Below are 17,633 nucleotides of genomic sequence, written 5' to 3'. Positions count from 1 at the left end.
TGTTCGGTGTTAAAGAGACAGCCATCTAATAAACGTGCTGCCTAACATTAATGTTAATCAAAGAACAAAAGAAAATCATTAACTGACTGAATATCTTTCGTAAATTTAATGAGGATTAATCAATATTTTATTTATGAAAAGAAAACTATACAGTGTTTTTAAACTTTTGATTTCAATTTCTGTACCTGACATTTGTTCAGTTTTATTTATTTATGCTATTGCTAATTAATTTGTTTACTTGTCTTTAACAATTTCATGTTTGAAATTTATATTAATCTAGTTGTTTTTTTCTGTGGTATGTTTTTAATAAACCATAGACATAAAACAGAATAAATATGTTTGACATCTAAATATTTGACTTAAAATTTGTTTCATGGATTTTTTTTTATCTTATTGGAATCGGAATTAGGAATCGGAACCGGAATCGATCAAATTCAAACAATACCCAACCCTAATCAGAACATAACACACAGACAAGGGAATCACATGACAGAACATGACTGTGGCCAAACTACAAAATAAAAGACATGAAAACAATGAACAAGAAACAAAAACCAAACCCCACATTACAGCACAACAAAATGAACAAATGTTTCTGTTTATTTCCACCAATAACTCTTTGACTGATATATCATCATCCTGCACATGCTAAACTTAAATCTAAACATGTTACAATTTTAAAGTAAATATACTGTATATTGCTCTTAAGGGTGGCATCTTCCTCCATCTTACCATAAATGATTTTTCTCTTAAGAGATTTGCTGTAATGAACATATGTTAGTAAGAGCAATTTGTACTTATTAATCCTTGGGAAATGTCATTAAGAATATAAGTATGATGTTATTATTCAAAACTGACAAACAAAAGCACCAAATGAAATCGGTTTACTTGAGATCAATGACATACACATAGAAATAAACAGGAAACAGCTGCCAAATATCAGAAAGGATGTCAGAAGTTGCTGAGTGTGTGGCTATTAATATAGACAGTAATTTTGAGCTGTATTTATATTGGTTTGAATCATTTAATACAAGCTTTAAGCCAGGATAAAAATAAATACGTTTTCACAGCCCAATGAGAACAATCTTACTGAGCAGTTATAGTAGATGGTTAATGCAGATTCATTCCCTTAAGCTCAGTGTGAGGTGGAGATAAAGATCTGTTCAATGGTGTTAAAGATGATGTTAGAGAAGAGAACAATGGCAACTTCAGCGCTGACTTCACCACTCCCATCTCCCAGAAACAAGACACACTGACCTGTAAGCTCTCCTCCTTTACCTCTAGTCCCCCATGCTCGGGGTTACATAACACGTGAAACTGGTTGTGTGTGTGTGTGTGTGTGTAGCAAATGGAGAATGCTGTACATGTGGCAACCCCTCAGACAAAAGAGCCCGCCGAGGATAAGAGTAAAACCCATCATCCTCTAACATCTAAGAACTAAATCAACATCAGAGGTCAACAGACTGAAATATTACGAAAATTGTTTGAACTAAAGAACTAAAAATTCAGAAGAAGCAGCAGATTTTATACATGCATATTACTGTAAAAGTTCAAGCTCACTTTCCTAAAACTTCAAATATTGTGAGGCAGTTCTAGAACAAAAACTGCACCATATCAGCCACAAATCCAAACAAGCCCCAACTGATCACATATTATCATCTGATCAATGTCAAAAGCTAGTTCACAACCTTCATTTCTGTCCTTGTTAGCCAAGCTAATAGGATTGGCTGATTCACACAGGAAGATCAGCAAAGCCCTTCCCAATCCTAAACTAAGACTTTTGAGGTGGACAAGGAGGAATTAGAGGGGATAGAGCGACCAAAAGAGGAAGCAGGGCATTCTGCTTCAGTCTCTGTGTCTGTCTCTATCCACTCGTCCATCCCGAGGTAGGTCAGTCAGACCTAGAAGAGGAATCAACACTTTTGCGACCCTCCTCCTGCCACGTGATCCAAAGTACAGGGCTACCTGTATCCATTTCTCTCTCTGCAAAGCACAGGGTAAGCCAGCAAAATTTCTTACCTTGAGGACCTTGACAGGGAAACATCAGACGACGAGATGGGTAGTGGAGCGAGCGCAGAGGATAAGGAAATGGCCAAGAAGTCCAAAGAGCTGGAAAAACAGCTCCAGGAAGATGCTGATAAAGAAGCAAAAACTGTCAAACTTCTGCTGCTGGGTAAGAAATTGGTGTTCGTTTGATTCCTCTAGTCCACTGGTGTTGAGGTACAAGATTCTGCCTCCAGAATGAGCTACTGATGCAGAACCTTCACATGCTTTATGTAAATTTTTGCCTGCAGCAGGTGGTCACTACTACTAAGTTGGAAGATAGTAAAATGCATTGCTGCAGATCTTAGCATCTTAGCAGAACTTCAATCGTTTCTAAACATAAGATATATGCATCCTTTATGATTAACACTAGTTAACTAGTACCGTACAGAATAAAGTGACTTCATAACAGGCAACACTATGAGAAATTTGTTCATCTGTTTTTTTTTTCTTCCAGAAATTAAGTGTTATAGATGCACTGAGGCGGAGCATTAAGACATTCTGTAAGCAGACAAATCTGACTTACAAAGGATTTGAGACAACCGCGGGTTATGTAATTATATTATGAGATATATAATGACACAATTGTAATCAGTTGTCATGTTTGACTTCATAATGCTGTAGCATTAAAATATAATAATAGAGATTACTTTTTTTTAATTTTTTTTTTTACAAATGATTACGCCGTTTTGCCCCATATAATACCTATTTGATGACATTTACAACACCATCAAGTGCTAAGGCATTGTTGATGATTTTGCATGTGAATTAGGTGATGTTAGGTGATGCACATCAGCTCTTTTTCTGTTAATAATTTTAACTTAAATTTTCTCTGTCTAATTAATTTAAAAGTTTCATTTAAACTTTCACTTCAGCAACACATCCGCATTTTCACTGCAAATGAAGTCGCCTTAAATGATCACAACCTGAGGAACACTGTGAATTGTGGCATATTGACAATAAGACCAGAATCCTATTACTGTGATGATTTAAGCCCCGATCCTCTTAAGCGCAGTTTCAGTTTATCTTCCAATAGCAACTGAAAGCAAAGGAGCCAGTTTCAGTGCTCCCAACAGTTCATTACATCAAGACACATTACATCAGTGAGCCATTTCAGCAAATCACTGAGACAGATGCATTAAGTACTGCCCTGATTTCTTGCAGCTGGACAAGTCACTTCCTGTCTGAACCGGAAGTTCATGTTCTCAGATAATAACAACAACATTAAAATACTAAATGATAAGAATTTAAAATATAAAAGTATAACTAATTATAGATACATACTATTCCATTTTGTCTGTAGTAAATTTTGGAAATGCGTTTTGAAGACTTCCTCAATAAATTAGCAAATCACTTCAGATTTTTCTTGCACAATAAAAGCTAAAGGGTGTGGTCATTATCGTACTGATATGTGTTCATACCTGAGAGTTAGAAAGTAGAAAACCGTTTTTCAAATAATTTAATCTGTTGCTAAACTAAGCAGTTGAAAGGACCAACAGGGATTACACATGCTCTCTTAACACATCTCCACAGCTACAGTTACCTCAGGAAGTAAAAGGCACATAAGAGTGACAGTTGCCACGGGAGACGGTTGAGCCTTACCTTGCCCTGGACTGACTGAAGCGCCAAGACAAATCAAAGTGTCAGTGATCTTCTGAGAGGCTTTCCCTAACACAAATCCAATTGGGTCACTTTATAAGCATGTTAAAGAGCCTTCCTCCGACCTGGCCATCAATGACAATCTATAAGTTTATTCTTAACAGATCATCTATCGCTTAACATGGACCTCGTTATTAAAATAAAAATCCACAGAGCAGAAAATAAACAATTAAAATAAATAAATTCAAAACAAAAAATTCCGGGAAAAGGCACTATGTAACGTGTAAGACCTACAGTAACCATAATGTACACTGTAAAAACTATTCTAAGATTACTGGAGTATCTTTTACGGAAAAATACTATTTCAGTCTTTCTGCTTCAAAATTTCACGTTTAATTCAGTGTGTCACTTGCGGTGGCTTTGTAATTATGTGTGAAACTGACTAGCAATTTAAAAGGTAAACGTCATATAGAGACATAATTTAGCCGGCAAATTGTCTGGAGTTCAGTTTAAAAGCATTTGAGGGCTCCTCATTTGTTCTTATGTTGCTCATAGTCATACATTGTTCTGCATCATATTTTTCTCTTTCTGTCTTGTAGGTGCTGGCGAGTCAGGGAAGAGCACCATTGTAAAACAGATGAAGTGAGTTTAAATTCATGCAACATCCAAAATATATGCTCAGAACAGTTAGTTTGTATCGTTACGGGTTGTGGAATCACATAATTCAGGATATATATATATATATATATTCTTAAACCTGAAGATAAATTAAAATATCATCCATGCATTCTAGTTGAATTTTTCCTTAACAATTGGTGTGCATTTGGGAAATGTCAGTACTTGCATTCTGTTCTACCCCTTGTAATGCTAATGTGTGACCACCAGATGGTAGTGAATGTGAACCAGATGGTACTGTACTCACCTTCAAAACGTTAATCAAAAACACTTTTGCTCCCCCAAGAATTCTCCATCAAGGTGGTTATACAAAAGAAGAACAAATAGAGTTTCGATCTATTATTTTTGGCAACATCCTGCAATCTGCTATGGCCATCATCAGAGGCATGGAGATGCTGGACATCAACTTTGGGTCACCAGCAGCACAGGTCTGCAAAACAACTCCAAAACAAATGATTAGTGTGTAGACATTCACATACCATAAAAATGCACACGCTGAAACACAACAACATACACAATTTTGGCATGAAAGGAAATTTCCCCCTTTTATATAACATTTTTAAAAAATGAAACATGCGTGGATAAATTGTTCACAATACACTCTTAGGAAAAAAGGTACAAAAGTTGCCACTGGGGCGCTAACAAAAGGTACACTTTATACCTTATTCACCCCTAAAGGGTGTATATCAGTACCTTCTCTCTGCTAGAACCAAGAACACAGAACCAAGTCCCCGTCCCACAGTTTTTTGTTTTTCAATAATCCGTTACACTTGGATTTACCAAGTCCATGTCACAATACAGGAGAAAAGATCTGTTGCTACTTCCCTTTTATCACAAATCTTTAAATAATAGAAAGAATTAACAACTAACTGCATGGAGGCTAACAGTGCCCAATTTCTTTGTCTCATGCAGGAGGACGGTCAGAAGCTCCAGAACCTGGCTGACTCCATTGAGGAGGGCACCATGCCTCCAGAGCTGGCAGACGTCATCAAGAGGCTATGGAAGGATTCAGGTGTGCAGGCCTCATATGAGAGAGCTGCTGAGTACCAGCTGAACGACTCTGCTGGATAGTGAGTACAACACTCAACAGGGACAGCAATACCTATGGAGTTCATTGGAGCCTGAGGGTGTGGCTGCATTGTCCATAATTCACTTCGTATTGTGGGAATGCAGTACACCAAGGTTCGAAACTCAGCTCACGGTGGGCCACAGTCCTGCAGAGTTTAGTTCCAACCCTGGCCGTAGTTTTCAAATAATCCTGAAGGACTTGGTTAGCTGGATCAGGTGCGTTTAAATAAGGTTGAAGCTAAACTCTGCAGGGCTGTGAGTTTGGCACCCATTACGTACACAGTCGCTATGCTTTGGAGATTTCCAGGACGTTAGCAGATGAACATTTCAGGTGTGTACGCAAATGTATGGCTAATTTATAGCTCATCTCAAACAGCTACTTGAGTGAAATGGATAGAATCTGCAAACCTGACTACATCCCCACCGAGCAGGATGTGCTGAGATCTCGAGTCAAGACTACTGGTATTATTGAGGAACAGTTCTCCTGCAAAGAGCTCTACTTCAGGTGTCTTAACTGGCTAATGTGATCCAATCAACTGTTGTGCATACTCTGTTAAAATCGAGAGCCACAAAAATTGCTACTGTAAAGAAACTCAAGACCTAAAATGTGTGACTGTTCATGTGAGAGGACCATGTTAGGTTGATTTCAACTGATCTTGTGTAACTAGAACAAAAAGAACCAGCATTTTGAATGAAACCTTTTCATGATTTTTCACTGGGCCACAGGATGTTTGATGTGGGTGGCCAGAGGTCTGAGAGGAAGAAGTGGATTCATTGTTTCGAAGGTGTGACTTGCATCATCTTCTGTGGAGCCCTGAGCGCTTACGACATGGTGCTGGTAGACGATGATGAAGTGGTAAGTGCTGATCTTTAGACACCACTAAAAAATATGCCATCTATGGTTCCATAAAGAACCTTTAACATCCATGGAATCTTTCCATTGAACAAAAGCTTCTTTATTGTGGAATAAGGTACTTTAGCGTTTTAAAATGTTCTTCACACTAAGGAAAAATGGTTCTTTTAAAAATTGTTTACTGAAAGATTTTTCTGCGGCATCACTGTGCAAACCCCTTTTTGGAAACTTTATTTTGAAGAGTGAAGAACAGTCCTTCCTTACACATCCATTATTCACCAAAGACCACAAGATCAGTCATATTGTAAATATCATAGAAACCATTAAATGGATTAGATAACAATGTTTGAAGTTCTAGCAGTGCATCTCAGCTTATATTTTCTTCTTGTTTCTCATGTTTCTCCCAGAACCGCATGCATGAGAGTCTCCATCTCTTCAACAGTATCTGCAACCACAGGTTCTTCACCACAACTTCCATTGTGCTTTTCCTCAACAAGAAAGATCTCTTCCAGGAGAAGATCAAGAAAGTCCACCTGAGCATCTGTTTCCCTGAATATGATGGTGAGTGAGGTCTCTATGTAAATAAACACACCACCTTAAAACAGTAATTTACCCAAAAATGAATGATCATCTCACCCTCATTCCGTTCCAAACCTATATGACTTTATTCTGTAGAACATAATATGTGAATTTTTTTAAAAGAAAACATCCTGGTCACTCTTGTAAACATACTGAAGATTAATGAGGACTGGAGTTGTTAAGATACAGAATGACAAAAAAGCTCCATAAAAATATCAAACAAGAGGTTCATATGACTCTTTTGAAGCCATATGATAGCTTTGTGCAGTACAGACTGAAATTTAAGTTAATAATCTTGATTTGCCCTTGCTCTCATTGGCACATTTATGAGAGACAATGTTTGATTCACAAATTAATCATTCTTTTGAGCCAGATCTTTTAAATGAACTATTGGACTCAAACTAATCACAATGGTAAACAGCTCACTGGAAGTGAGGACACTATTAGTGAATAATGACTTCAGTGAATTCAGTCTGTTTCTGATATGGCTTCTGGTATGGACATTTTATGATGCTTTTGCATTGTTTTTTAAGCTTCTTTCGTTCACATCATTATACTGAAGAAATAGTTGTCAGGATATTCTTCAAACATTCACCTCAGCAGAAGATTGATGATCATACAGGTTTAGATCAGTATGAAGGTGAATAAATTATTGAAACAGTATACGTATAAGGGCATCATAGCAAACAATTGATGGTACTTGAACTGTAAATACAAATACACAACAGTCTTAACAAACTTAATTGAATTTGCTCACCAAATATGACGTTGAAAATCCCAATTTTCCAGGTCCAAACACATATGAAGATGCCAGCAACTATATCAAGACTCAATTTCAAGATCTGAACATGAAGAAGGGAGTGAAGGAGATCTATGCACACCTGACCTGTGCCACGGACACAAAGAACGTTGAGATTGTGTTTAACGCTGTGACAGACATTATCATCAAAGAAAACCTTAAGGACTGCGGTCTGTTCTAAACACTATCTTTTTCAAAGGTATGTCCCTAAAAACACGAAGCAGGTTCTTACTCCCTGTCTACACCGGACACAACCATAAATAACTCCCATCGCCTTCAGTTGATGGATGCCCCCATTTCTACTTCTATTTTTACTATCTATACTTCTAACATCAATATGGTCCGTGGTAGTAAACATGCTTAGATGGCATAACACTCCCACGCTTCCAGTGTAGATGGTATTATAACTTTAGAAAGTTCTATTAAATCATTTCAATTAGATTTTTTTTCCTTTGAATTTAAGAATTGACTTTTTTTTTTTTTTTTTTCCAGATCTTTCTGTACCATCCCCACCTGCATGATTGGAATTACTCTGGTGAAGTTGTCACAGTAACAAAAGAACATCCACAAGGTGGCATGACGGTGAACTCTACAGCAAGCAGTCAAGTGTGGTCAGCAGATCCCCAGCCAAAGAACGACCTCAACAACCTAACCAAACCTCAGAGACTAGATCCAGATTAGACTAATGGCCTCTGCTCTCCAAAGGGACTCTAAAAACATTTCCTGTCAAACCGCTAGTAGTCAATGAGAAGGATTACCAAAGAAAGGGGACTTTTGATGCTGAGTTATTGATGCTTGTAGAGAAGCTTCCTCTCAATGTGTTTTAATGTTAAACCTATAGAGGTTTATTAAAAAAAAAAGAAAACTAAATTTAATGCAATTGAATGTTGCTGTATTAAAAGAAATTGAAGTGGGACCCCATCAGATCTCATAGTAACAATTAAAGACATTCTTAAATGTACAGCATCTGGTCTCCTTTAAGAGAGTTAAAACTTGCATATCAGCAGGACGTGATTGTTTGAATTCAACCAGCTCACACAATATATGAAAGATGTTTCTTTTCAGCCCCAAACACAGTTGGGCAGTATGTTTTGTCAATAAGAGTAGGGGGAAAAATCTGTTTCAAAAAAGATTCTATATAAAATATATATGGAGACATAAATCTATATATTTGTGATACAATATTACAGTAACAAGTGAAAATTCAAGAATGGCCTGTTGCTTTGTTTAAAACCTGAGGTCTGAATTTGTGGAGATGTTCTGGAATGTAAATGTAGGCACATGAAATAAAGACTTGCATCAATTCCACTGGTTGCTGGTGTTGAATTACGATTATGTGCTGCAAATGGCTGTCCATTAGCTCTACTGTAATTGCGCACTTTCACAAAACACTGACCTTACATTGTTTTAATTGGGATTTTCAAACACTGTCCCTTTGTGTCAGAGCTAATTTTGAATGAACCACAGTACAAAACACTTTTTTGCTAAGAGTATTATATAATAAAAAAAAGAGGTGTCTTTATGACAGCTAAAATAAGTAGTAAAGATATCTAACAATCATGAGACTACACAAATATACAACATTTAGAGCCACAGGCACAATCAGAGAAACAATGGGAATAGTAGGAAATAAAAGAGCCAAAGATGGTAATTGCACATTTGAGGTATTAGACCAGATACACAGTGTCATTAAAACAAGACAAATAAAATATGTTTAGGTATGATTCTTAGTAAATATTTGTCTTCACCGTTTGAACATCGAAGACTAAAATTAAAAGATAATCTTGAATCCATTTAAAAATAAAAGTATATTATTTTCAACTCGTGTCTTGTAGTTAATTTCTGATCATGATAATGTATATACTATACGTTTCTTTAAACAAAGGTCATTTGATTATATATGCATTTTCTCAAAACTGCAGCAACTGGTGACATTGTACTAGTGACGTGTACTATGGACAGTTCCACATGATCAGAAAAGACAAAAACAAAACAAAACAGGTTTTAAATAATACTCAACAGAAGGGTGTTCAGAAAACTAAACAAACCAAGTTATTAGCATATCAGTGATTCAGTGCCATCATTAATTAATGTTAGTTGTTCACTTGCATTTTGAGTTTCAAATAGCTGAAATAGTTCAATAAAATAAAGAACAGTGATATAGAAAATAAATCACAGATTGTTGCATGAATCCAGACTGAGAACATGAATGTACCAGCACTGGAATACCATACTTTTTACATAATATATGGATCATGTCTGTCTTGCACATGCTGGCTGTTTGGCATGTTCTGGGAGCAAGATATTATGGACATCGAACTTGATGTCAGCTCTTTTCAGATTAATTACAGGTATTACAAACCAGATCACATTGTGTCAGTTTGTTTTAAAATACTGAAATCCACAGGATTAAACAGAATCACATCAAACAAGTCTTAGAAAAATCTATACTTATCAAGAATGCAAATCTGGCAATCATGTTCATGTTTTCATGGCATTTGTTCCCAAGTGCTCTTGACCCAACAGAGGGTCATTATTTCTGCACCATTCAGGAATGTATCTGTGAGAAAAACATTTGTTCACACCTTTACTGGTCCTCAAGAGATACAAAAATAGTGTGTTATGCAAAGTGTTATATAAAATGATCCATGTCTTATTAGTGAAAAAATAAATGGTGTCCTGTTACTGTGTGATTGGGCTGTGAATTACTAAAGGTATGACAATAATATAACACAATATACAACTGATATGTATGCAATTATATGCAAACTTAAAGACCTAAAATCTAAAATTAATAAATTAGCTAAGTAATTACTATGAAAAACATGGCAAAATAGTAACTTTCCCATAAGAACTGATACATTGTTATTAAAATGACTCTTACTAAAATGAAATCTTACTGTTTGCACTTTGCAGTGTTGAAAAAACAAAGATATTTGATGCAGTGGAGGTTAGCATAGGCACATATTACCATCCATTGTGGATTATGATCTAGGCATAGTGGTGTGCCATGTAATACCTACAAAGGAAACAGGAAATGAGCAGAATGAAGCTGTATTGGCAATAAAATAATGACTAAAAGGAAGTGGCAAAAAAATAATGTCCATAACAGACTGTCATTAAGAACGGATGGGGAAAAATTGTCCATGGGCATAGGTACCGCATTTAGCGTGAAGAATGCATGCAGTGTGGAGGAAGTCTCTCTTGTTCAATCGCCACCAGACAAAACCAGGAACAACACATTTAGGGTTAACAGATTTTCACCACTGGTCTGTGCTTTTTTTATCCGTATGGTTCTATGTTCTAAATGTAGAAAAAAAACAAGTGCAAAAATTAATGAATCATGATTTCAGTGTGAAAACATTTGTACAGATAAATATGCACACTGTGAAAAAGCTCTCACATTCTGTCCTGTAAGCCCTTTTCTCTTTCGCTGCACTTACCTTAGCAGACAGATGATGCTTCAATAGAGGCCACACTCTATGAGGTTATTCTTGATGATGACATCAGTGACCGCATCAAACACAAACTGTACGTTCTTGGTGTCTGTGGCACAAGTGAAGTGTGTGTAGATCTCCTTTGTGTCCTTTCTTCTGTTCAGATCCTCAAACTGGCACTGGATGTAGGCCGCTGCCTCCTCGTATGTGCTTGTTCCTGAATGTTATATGACAGAGAAGAGTTTAAGATTTGTGTGAATTTTATTACCGTGCAAACGTTTGGGGTAAGAATTATTTATTTTATTTATTTATTTATTGAAAGAATTATTACTTTTATTCAGCAAGGATTACATTTATCAAAATTGACAGATTGAAAACAACACTAATTTTGACAAATGAAGTGAGGCAAAAGTTTCTGCTGATGGTCCAGCCCATTGGCAAAATAAACTGTGCCACTTTTCATACATGACTGATTTCAATGAAATAGGCTCAGGACAAACCAACTTCTGTAAATGTACAAGGGCTGTGAAGTAACGAATTACAAATACTCACGTTACTGTAATTAAGTAGTTTTTATCAGAAATTGTACTTTTTTGAGAAGTTTAAAAATAGCGTACTTTTACTTGAGTAACGTTACATTTTAAGTGATGTATCTGTACTTTTACTCCGCTATTTTCCCTCTGTTTGTGGTCGTTACATTCTTGTTTTAATTTTATTTTTATAAATCAACATGATTGGATAGGGAGATGGCAATCGGTTTCGAAACTCTCGTCAAATAAAATTGTGCATAGAAAACTTTTGCCAGCTGGTGATAATCATGGCTGATGGAAGAGTATTCTTCAAGCACAAATTCAGTCGAGTTATCAGCATCTTCCTCTAATATGTTAAGGTAAACTTCAGATTTCTGCTTACTAAATTATCTGTATATGCTAGCCTATATACAGGGCCTGAAATTTGGTGTGAGGTTGCGGGTATTGCGTACAATGTTAATAACTCCCGCAGGTGTCACGTTCATAATGCGGTAAATTCCACTCCCATTCAGTATAGAGATATGTGCGATCTGCACTGCCGCGTCTCTCCCTCGCGTGCGTCCTGCAGCAGTCACTTGGAGAAGTCGGCAGCTTGTTGACTCCTGATGAGTTTGAGCGCACGATGAGTGTTGTGAAAAAGTGTGTTGGGGACATACTAAAATGCTTGGAAAAACAGCTTACCATGGCTTAATGTACTGAAATTGGAGGACCAGATTCAGTATGCACCTTATTGATGAACTGTGGGTTTATTATACTGCATCTCTGTCAGCGCGTTATGCAATAAAATTGGTGCTCGTTAATAAACAAGGTTTTTTGTTTGATCCATTTTATACCTTCATTTAGCAAGTGCACTCATACAAAAACATTTTTCAAGTTCAACACTTTTTGTTCCATTCAGTAGATGCTGCTGATAGAGCAGATATTCGCCCAGACTGCCACGGCCCTGCAAAGAGATGCGTGTGTGTGTGTTTTCTTTTTAAAAAGTTTTCCCAGAAATACTTCCCTATTTAATGCCATTTTTTCCTTACAAATTGTATTATCAGCATAACAATTTGAGTAAATGTAGCTGTGTAAAATGTAGGGGATGATGCCCCCTTCTAGAACAATGTGCCTTTATGTTTAAATAACATTTCTTTATCACAAAATGCTAAAACTGGCCCCATTTTGGAGAGAAATTGGCTCTTTTTAATCTCTCTTTTTAACCCATCTCATGGTGTGTAATGATGAACTCTTGTATGAGTTTCTAATGGTTTTGTATTTGTTGCATTGTTCTAAACATTAATATTTTATGTGCAACAATAGCATGCTCTGGCTCAGTGGCCTTACACCTGATTTTAAATCTATTTTTTTCAAACATTATGATTTAAATGGTGATGAGTATGTTTTGATATGTTTATATCAGTGTTGTTTTGATATATTTGAAAGAGTTGGCAGTCAAAATTAAAACTGCTGGATGATAGATATTATTCATTCTTTCTGACAAACAACAAAATATAATGTGAATTACAGTATGTAAAATGTTTTCTAAATGTTTAAATTGCAGTGTACAGCGTTTATTATAAGCGGGTAAAATCCACAGCTCAGTACTCACTACTCATGAGTACTTTTAAATAAGCTACACTGAGTTTAAATGCAAGCTACTAATGTAACAACCTTTCAATCATAAGGACAATAATTCAATATTTAATATATTCTCACCAGAGTATTCTGGGTAGCATATCGTGAGTGGACTTCTCTTGATCTTCTCCTCGAACAGATCCTTCTTATTGAGGAAGAGAATGATGGATGTGTCTGTGAACCATTTGTTGTTGCAGATGCTGTCAAAAAGCTTCATGCTCTCATGCATACGGTTCTGTGGACACATCGAGATCCCCATATGACTCAGATTCACATTTGTTTAGACGGTTTGACAAGTGAGAGCTGAGATTTTCAAAAAATACATTGGAAAACATAAACGCAATGGAATCAAGGGTTAATTAATTCTATAACACTGTGAATATTGACGCCACTGAAAATCAATATGCAACCTCAAATCATCCTTGTATGGAAAAATAGTCAGTGTATTTTAAGAAATTAGGTCTCATGAGGAAACTATGCAGCCTTTCCAGGAGCTATGTGGAAATTGCTTTAACACAACCAGGACAAATGGAACATCCTGCGTGGTGGCTATGAAGAAATAAAAATATATACTGAGATCTGGAAGTAGCTTTTCTTGCTGATTATAATATTTTACTATATTTTCATTAATCCATCATATCAAATGAATTGGCCCTGTGATCTTGTTAACAGACTAGTGTGCCATTCTGATTTATCTCTATAGGTCTCACTTCAGGATGATGGTGAAGGAAACTCACCATCTCTTCGTCTTCAGCTAGCACCAGGTCATAGTCGCTGAGTGCCACACAGAAGATAATAGCAGTGACGCCTTCAAAACAATGAATCCATTTTTTCCGCTCTGAACGCTGGCCACCAACATCAAACATCCTGTTTGGACACAAGTAATATACAGTGATCAGGACATGAGGAAGAAAGGAAAGGAAAGGAAAGGAAAGGAAAGGAAAGCACTTACTTGAAGTAGAGCTCTTTGAAGGTGAAGTGTGTTTCTACAATGCCAGTGGTCTTGACTCGAGTCCTCAGCACATCTTGTTGAGTGGGCATGTAGGTGGGCTGGGATATCCTATCCAGATCATTCAGATAGCTGGACAAGAGACAAACCATTGTGAGCATTTTGAGTGAAACCATTTAAAAAACAACAATGAAAATGTCAAGATGATTTAATGAGTACATTTTAAAATCACCAAAATCAAAACCTGTTTATTTTCTTTATTTTATGTAGGGTCTATTACGTAAACAGTCTCAGTAGTTAAACACATTTAAAAGGCTGCACCTGTTCTGAGATCTACATGCATGTGAATATCAGCTGATAATACTTTTTATTATATTTTATTTTAATATATGTTTTTTTTTTTGATCTGGCAACCACCATCTTTTCTTTATTTAACAGAGTATGTGACATAAAAACATAGACTACCTTTTAAAAGTCTGGGGTTGGTAAGATTTTTTTAAAGTTTTTGAAAGTCTCTCATGCTCACCAAGGCTGCATTTATTTGATCATAAATACAGTAAAACAGTAATGTTGTGAAATATCATTACAATTTAAAATGTTTTCTATTTTAACATTTTAAAATGTTTATTCCCATTATCGCACGGCTGAATTTTCAGCAGCCATTACTCACAGCTGTACTAGCTACTTAATATGGTTGTGGAAACCAGGATACAGTTTTCAGGGTTCCTTGATGAACAGAAAGTATTCCTTGATGAAAAGAAAAGCTTTTTTTTTTTAATATATTTTTGAAACATTATAAATGTCTTACTTTTGATCAATTTATTGCGTCCTTGCTAAAAAAACAAAAAATCAATCAATCACTTATTGACACTAAACGTTTGAACTGTAGTGTAAGTTTTCTGCTATTATTGTAGGATTAACAAATGATTATGGTGGTAAATTTTTCTCATTCAGAAAACCAAAAAAAAAAACTCCGTATTTGGATCCTGTGACTCTATTGAGTGTTTTAAATCTAATCTGAAGACGACTCTCTACTCTTAGTCTTTTGCATATAATTATCCTTAGATGCAATGAAATGTATAGTGATGTGTTTTGTGTTTTATTGTATATGTTTAAAAGGTGTTTTGTAATTTTGGTTGTGCAAAGCACCTTTGTCATCCTGTGTCGTTTTTAAATGCGCTATAGAAATAAATATTGATTGACTGACTGATTGGTGGGGAAGAGGTGCAAAAAAAATGAGAATCACCGCAATACAGGGCTGATGTTACTAATGCACTGCTGTTGCTAAAATAAAGATGTATCCATCAGAACAACCCACCCCTCTGATTTTGCAATAACACAGGAGCACAAAGCTTCTCTCTCACTAGAAGATTCGGCTCTATAGTTTCGCTGCATGAAAGCATGAGTTCATTGTCAGGAAAGAACTTTGCTCTTGATTATTACTGGAAACATTCTTAGTGGCTGCCAAAGCTGAAAACAGAGTGAAAGAATGACTGCAACATGGAAAAATCTAAGGAAATAAAGTTGTGCAATGCAATTCAGAAAGCCACAAATTTCCCCCCAGTCAATGAGCTGGAATCTACCAGGTAAAAAATGCTAAACAAGTTTGCACAAGCTAGATGGATCTCGATTAGCTGTACAACTGTGCCTCAACCTGAATCTTTCCCATTCAGGAACCCAAAAACGAATTACTTGTTAATTAATCAATTCAAACAAAAGCATGATTCTGTGGAGACAAATTATGGTTCAATAAACCAAATGTACTGTAAGTAAAAATAATATTTGCTAAAGTTATAAGCCAAAATAAACATTTGCATATTTTGTTTGAATAACTGTTTACTTTAATCCAGTTTGTCTAAACATTGTACCGAAAAAGTATTTGGACTCTTAAATGTGACCCTGGACCACAAAACCAGTCTTAAGTCGCTGGGGTATATTTGTAGCAATAGCCAAAAATACATTGTATGGGTCAAAATGATCGATTTTTCTTTTATGCCAAAAATCATTAGGATATTAAGTAAAGATCATGTTCCATGAAGATATTTTGTAAATTTCCTACCATAAATATATCAAAACTTAATTTTTGATTATTAATATGCATTGCTAAGAACTTCATTTGGACAACTTTAAAGGCGATTTTCTCAATATTTAGTTTTTTTTGCACCCTCAGATTCCAGATTTTCAAATAGTTGTATCTTGGCCAAATATTGTCCTATTATAACCAACCATACATCAATGGAAAGCTTATTTATTCAGCTTAGCTTTCAGATATGATTCAGAGATGATCTCAATTTTAAAAAATTGACCCTTATGACTTTTGTGGTCCAGGGTCACAAATGTTTATGAATGTTAATCCATTATAACAGAATATCAAACCAATAGCATTTATTTGAAAGAAATATAGCACAAACACAAATTATATGTATTTATAGATTATTTGGACACTTTATGGTTGTCAGACATGTTAATGTGATGAACTACACCTGTGGTCACTCTGCTATGCTGCACAGAAAAGCCTGTGAGAAACCTTGGTCCATCTATACTATAGAATACTCAAGTGCACTTACTAGGCTGCTGAATCATTGAGCTGATACTCTCGTGATCTGATGAAACACGTCTGCACTCCTTCGTCCTTCCACAGCCGGCGGATGACCCCAGAGAGCTCAGGGGTCATGACTCCTTCCTCTGCAGTGCCGGCGAGCACAAAGAGCTGCCGAGCATCGTCCTGATGTTAAACAGAACAACATTAGAAGACAATCTAAAAAACTGGTCTCCATTTATGCTACTATGACACAAGACAAGCTGTCAGTCAATTTCAGTTGCAGAGTTTGTTATCCATGAATCGTCAAGACTGATTCAAACTAATCTTTCTCATGAATTTGAGTCTTTTTGACTGATTCATTAAAATATACCTCATAAGTTCATGAATAAAGCTACGCTAGCTACGTTAGATGTTTATTTTGTGTGATAGCAATAAGGAATACATTGTTGATTTATTGCTTATTTATTGTATTTCTATTATTTTGTTGTACTCAATTCAGGTATAATATAATTCCTTTCTGAACAGAAAAAATGGCATTTTATCATAAACTGTTTTAGTTAAAGGGGTAATATGATGCGATCTCAATTTTCCTTTCTCTTTGGAGTGTTACAAGCTCTTGGTGCATAAAGAAGATCTGTAAAGTTGCAAAGACTAAAGTCTCAAATCCAAAGAGATATTCTTTATAAAAGTTAAGAGTCAACCACGCCTACCTAAAACGGCTCGTTCTAACATGCCCCCACATGTCTACGTCACAACGTGGGAAGATTTGCATAGATTTCGCTGTATTATTGTTGTTGCCGTGTTTCGTTGTGAAAGCGAAACTACTTTGTTTGGCCTTCCAAAAGAGGACGATATCTGCTTCGTCATGCCTAGAGCTGATCCGTACTGGTCGCTGAGGAAATACATCAACGTCACGCTGTGGATCGCCGGATCGGCTTTCAC

General features: G+C 36.1%; 2 protein-coding genes across 4 annotated transcripts in view; one reads left to right on the top strand and one right to left on the bottom strand.

Moving 5' to 3' along the window:
* The first annotated feature begins 1,793 nt into the window (after positions 1-1,793).
* On the top strand, positions 1,794-9,368 carry LOC107679180 (guanine nucleotide-binding protein G(t) subunit alpha-2-like). The gene is made up of 9 exons (XM_016474686.1): positions 1,794-2,173; positions 4,242-4,284; positions 4,604-4,745; positions 5,230-5,387; positions 5,762-5,890; positions 6,112-6,241; positions 6,646-6,799; positions 7,607-7,815; positions 8,109-9,368. The coding sequence occupies exons 1-8, from the start codon at positions 2,056-2,058 to the stop codon at positions 7,795-7,797; spliced, it is 1,065 nt and encodes a 354-aa protein (XP_016330172.1). The 5' UTR covers positions 1,794-2,055; the 3' UTR covers positions 7,798-7,815; positions 8,109-9,368.
* Positions 9,369-9,437: 69 nt separating this feature from the next.
* The window catches only part of LOC107679171 (guanine nucleotide-binding protein G(k) subunit alpha-like), a 20,020-nt gene continuing 11,824 nt past the window's right edge, over positions 9,438-17,633 (bottom strand). The window contains exons 4-10 of one of the 3 annotated variants that reach the window (XR_001633012.1): positions 16,717-16,874; positions 14,153-14,281; positions 13,938-14,067; positions 13,282-13,435; positions 11,060-11,270; positions 10,517-10,919; positions 9,438-10,176 (exon numbers count right to left, since the gene is read on the bottom strand). Coding sequence is in view for 1 of the 3 variants with exons in the window: in XM_016474664.1 (XP_016330150.1) it covers positions 11,080-11,270; positions 13,282-13,435; positions 13,938-14,067; positions 14,153-14,281; positions 16,717-16,874 (762 nt within the window). In the remaining 2 variants the exon portion in view is untranslated. Of the gene's footprint in view, positions 10,920-11,059; positions 11,271-13,281; positions 13,436-13,937; positions 14,068-14,152; positions 14,282-16,716; positions 16,875-17,633 lie in introns of all 3 variants that reach the window. The other 2 variants (XR_001633013.1, XM_016474664.1) reach the window with 2 other exon arrangements.

Source organism: Sinocyclocheilus anshuiensis, unplaced genomic scaffold (assembly GCF_001515605.1).
Source record: "Sinocyclocheilus anshuiensis isolate Anshui unplaced genomic scaffold, SAMN03320099.WGS_v1.1 scaffold13, whole genome shotgun sequence".
NCBI classification, from domain to species: Eukaryota; Metazoa; Chordata; class Actinopteri; order Cypriniformes; family Cyprinidae; genus Sinocyclocheilus; species Sinocyclocheilus anshuiensis.
Note: the sequence above shows the minus strand (reverse complement) of the source record. Positions and strands in the feature narration are given on the sequence as shown.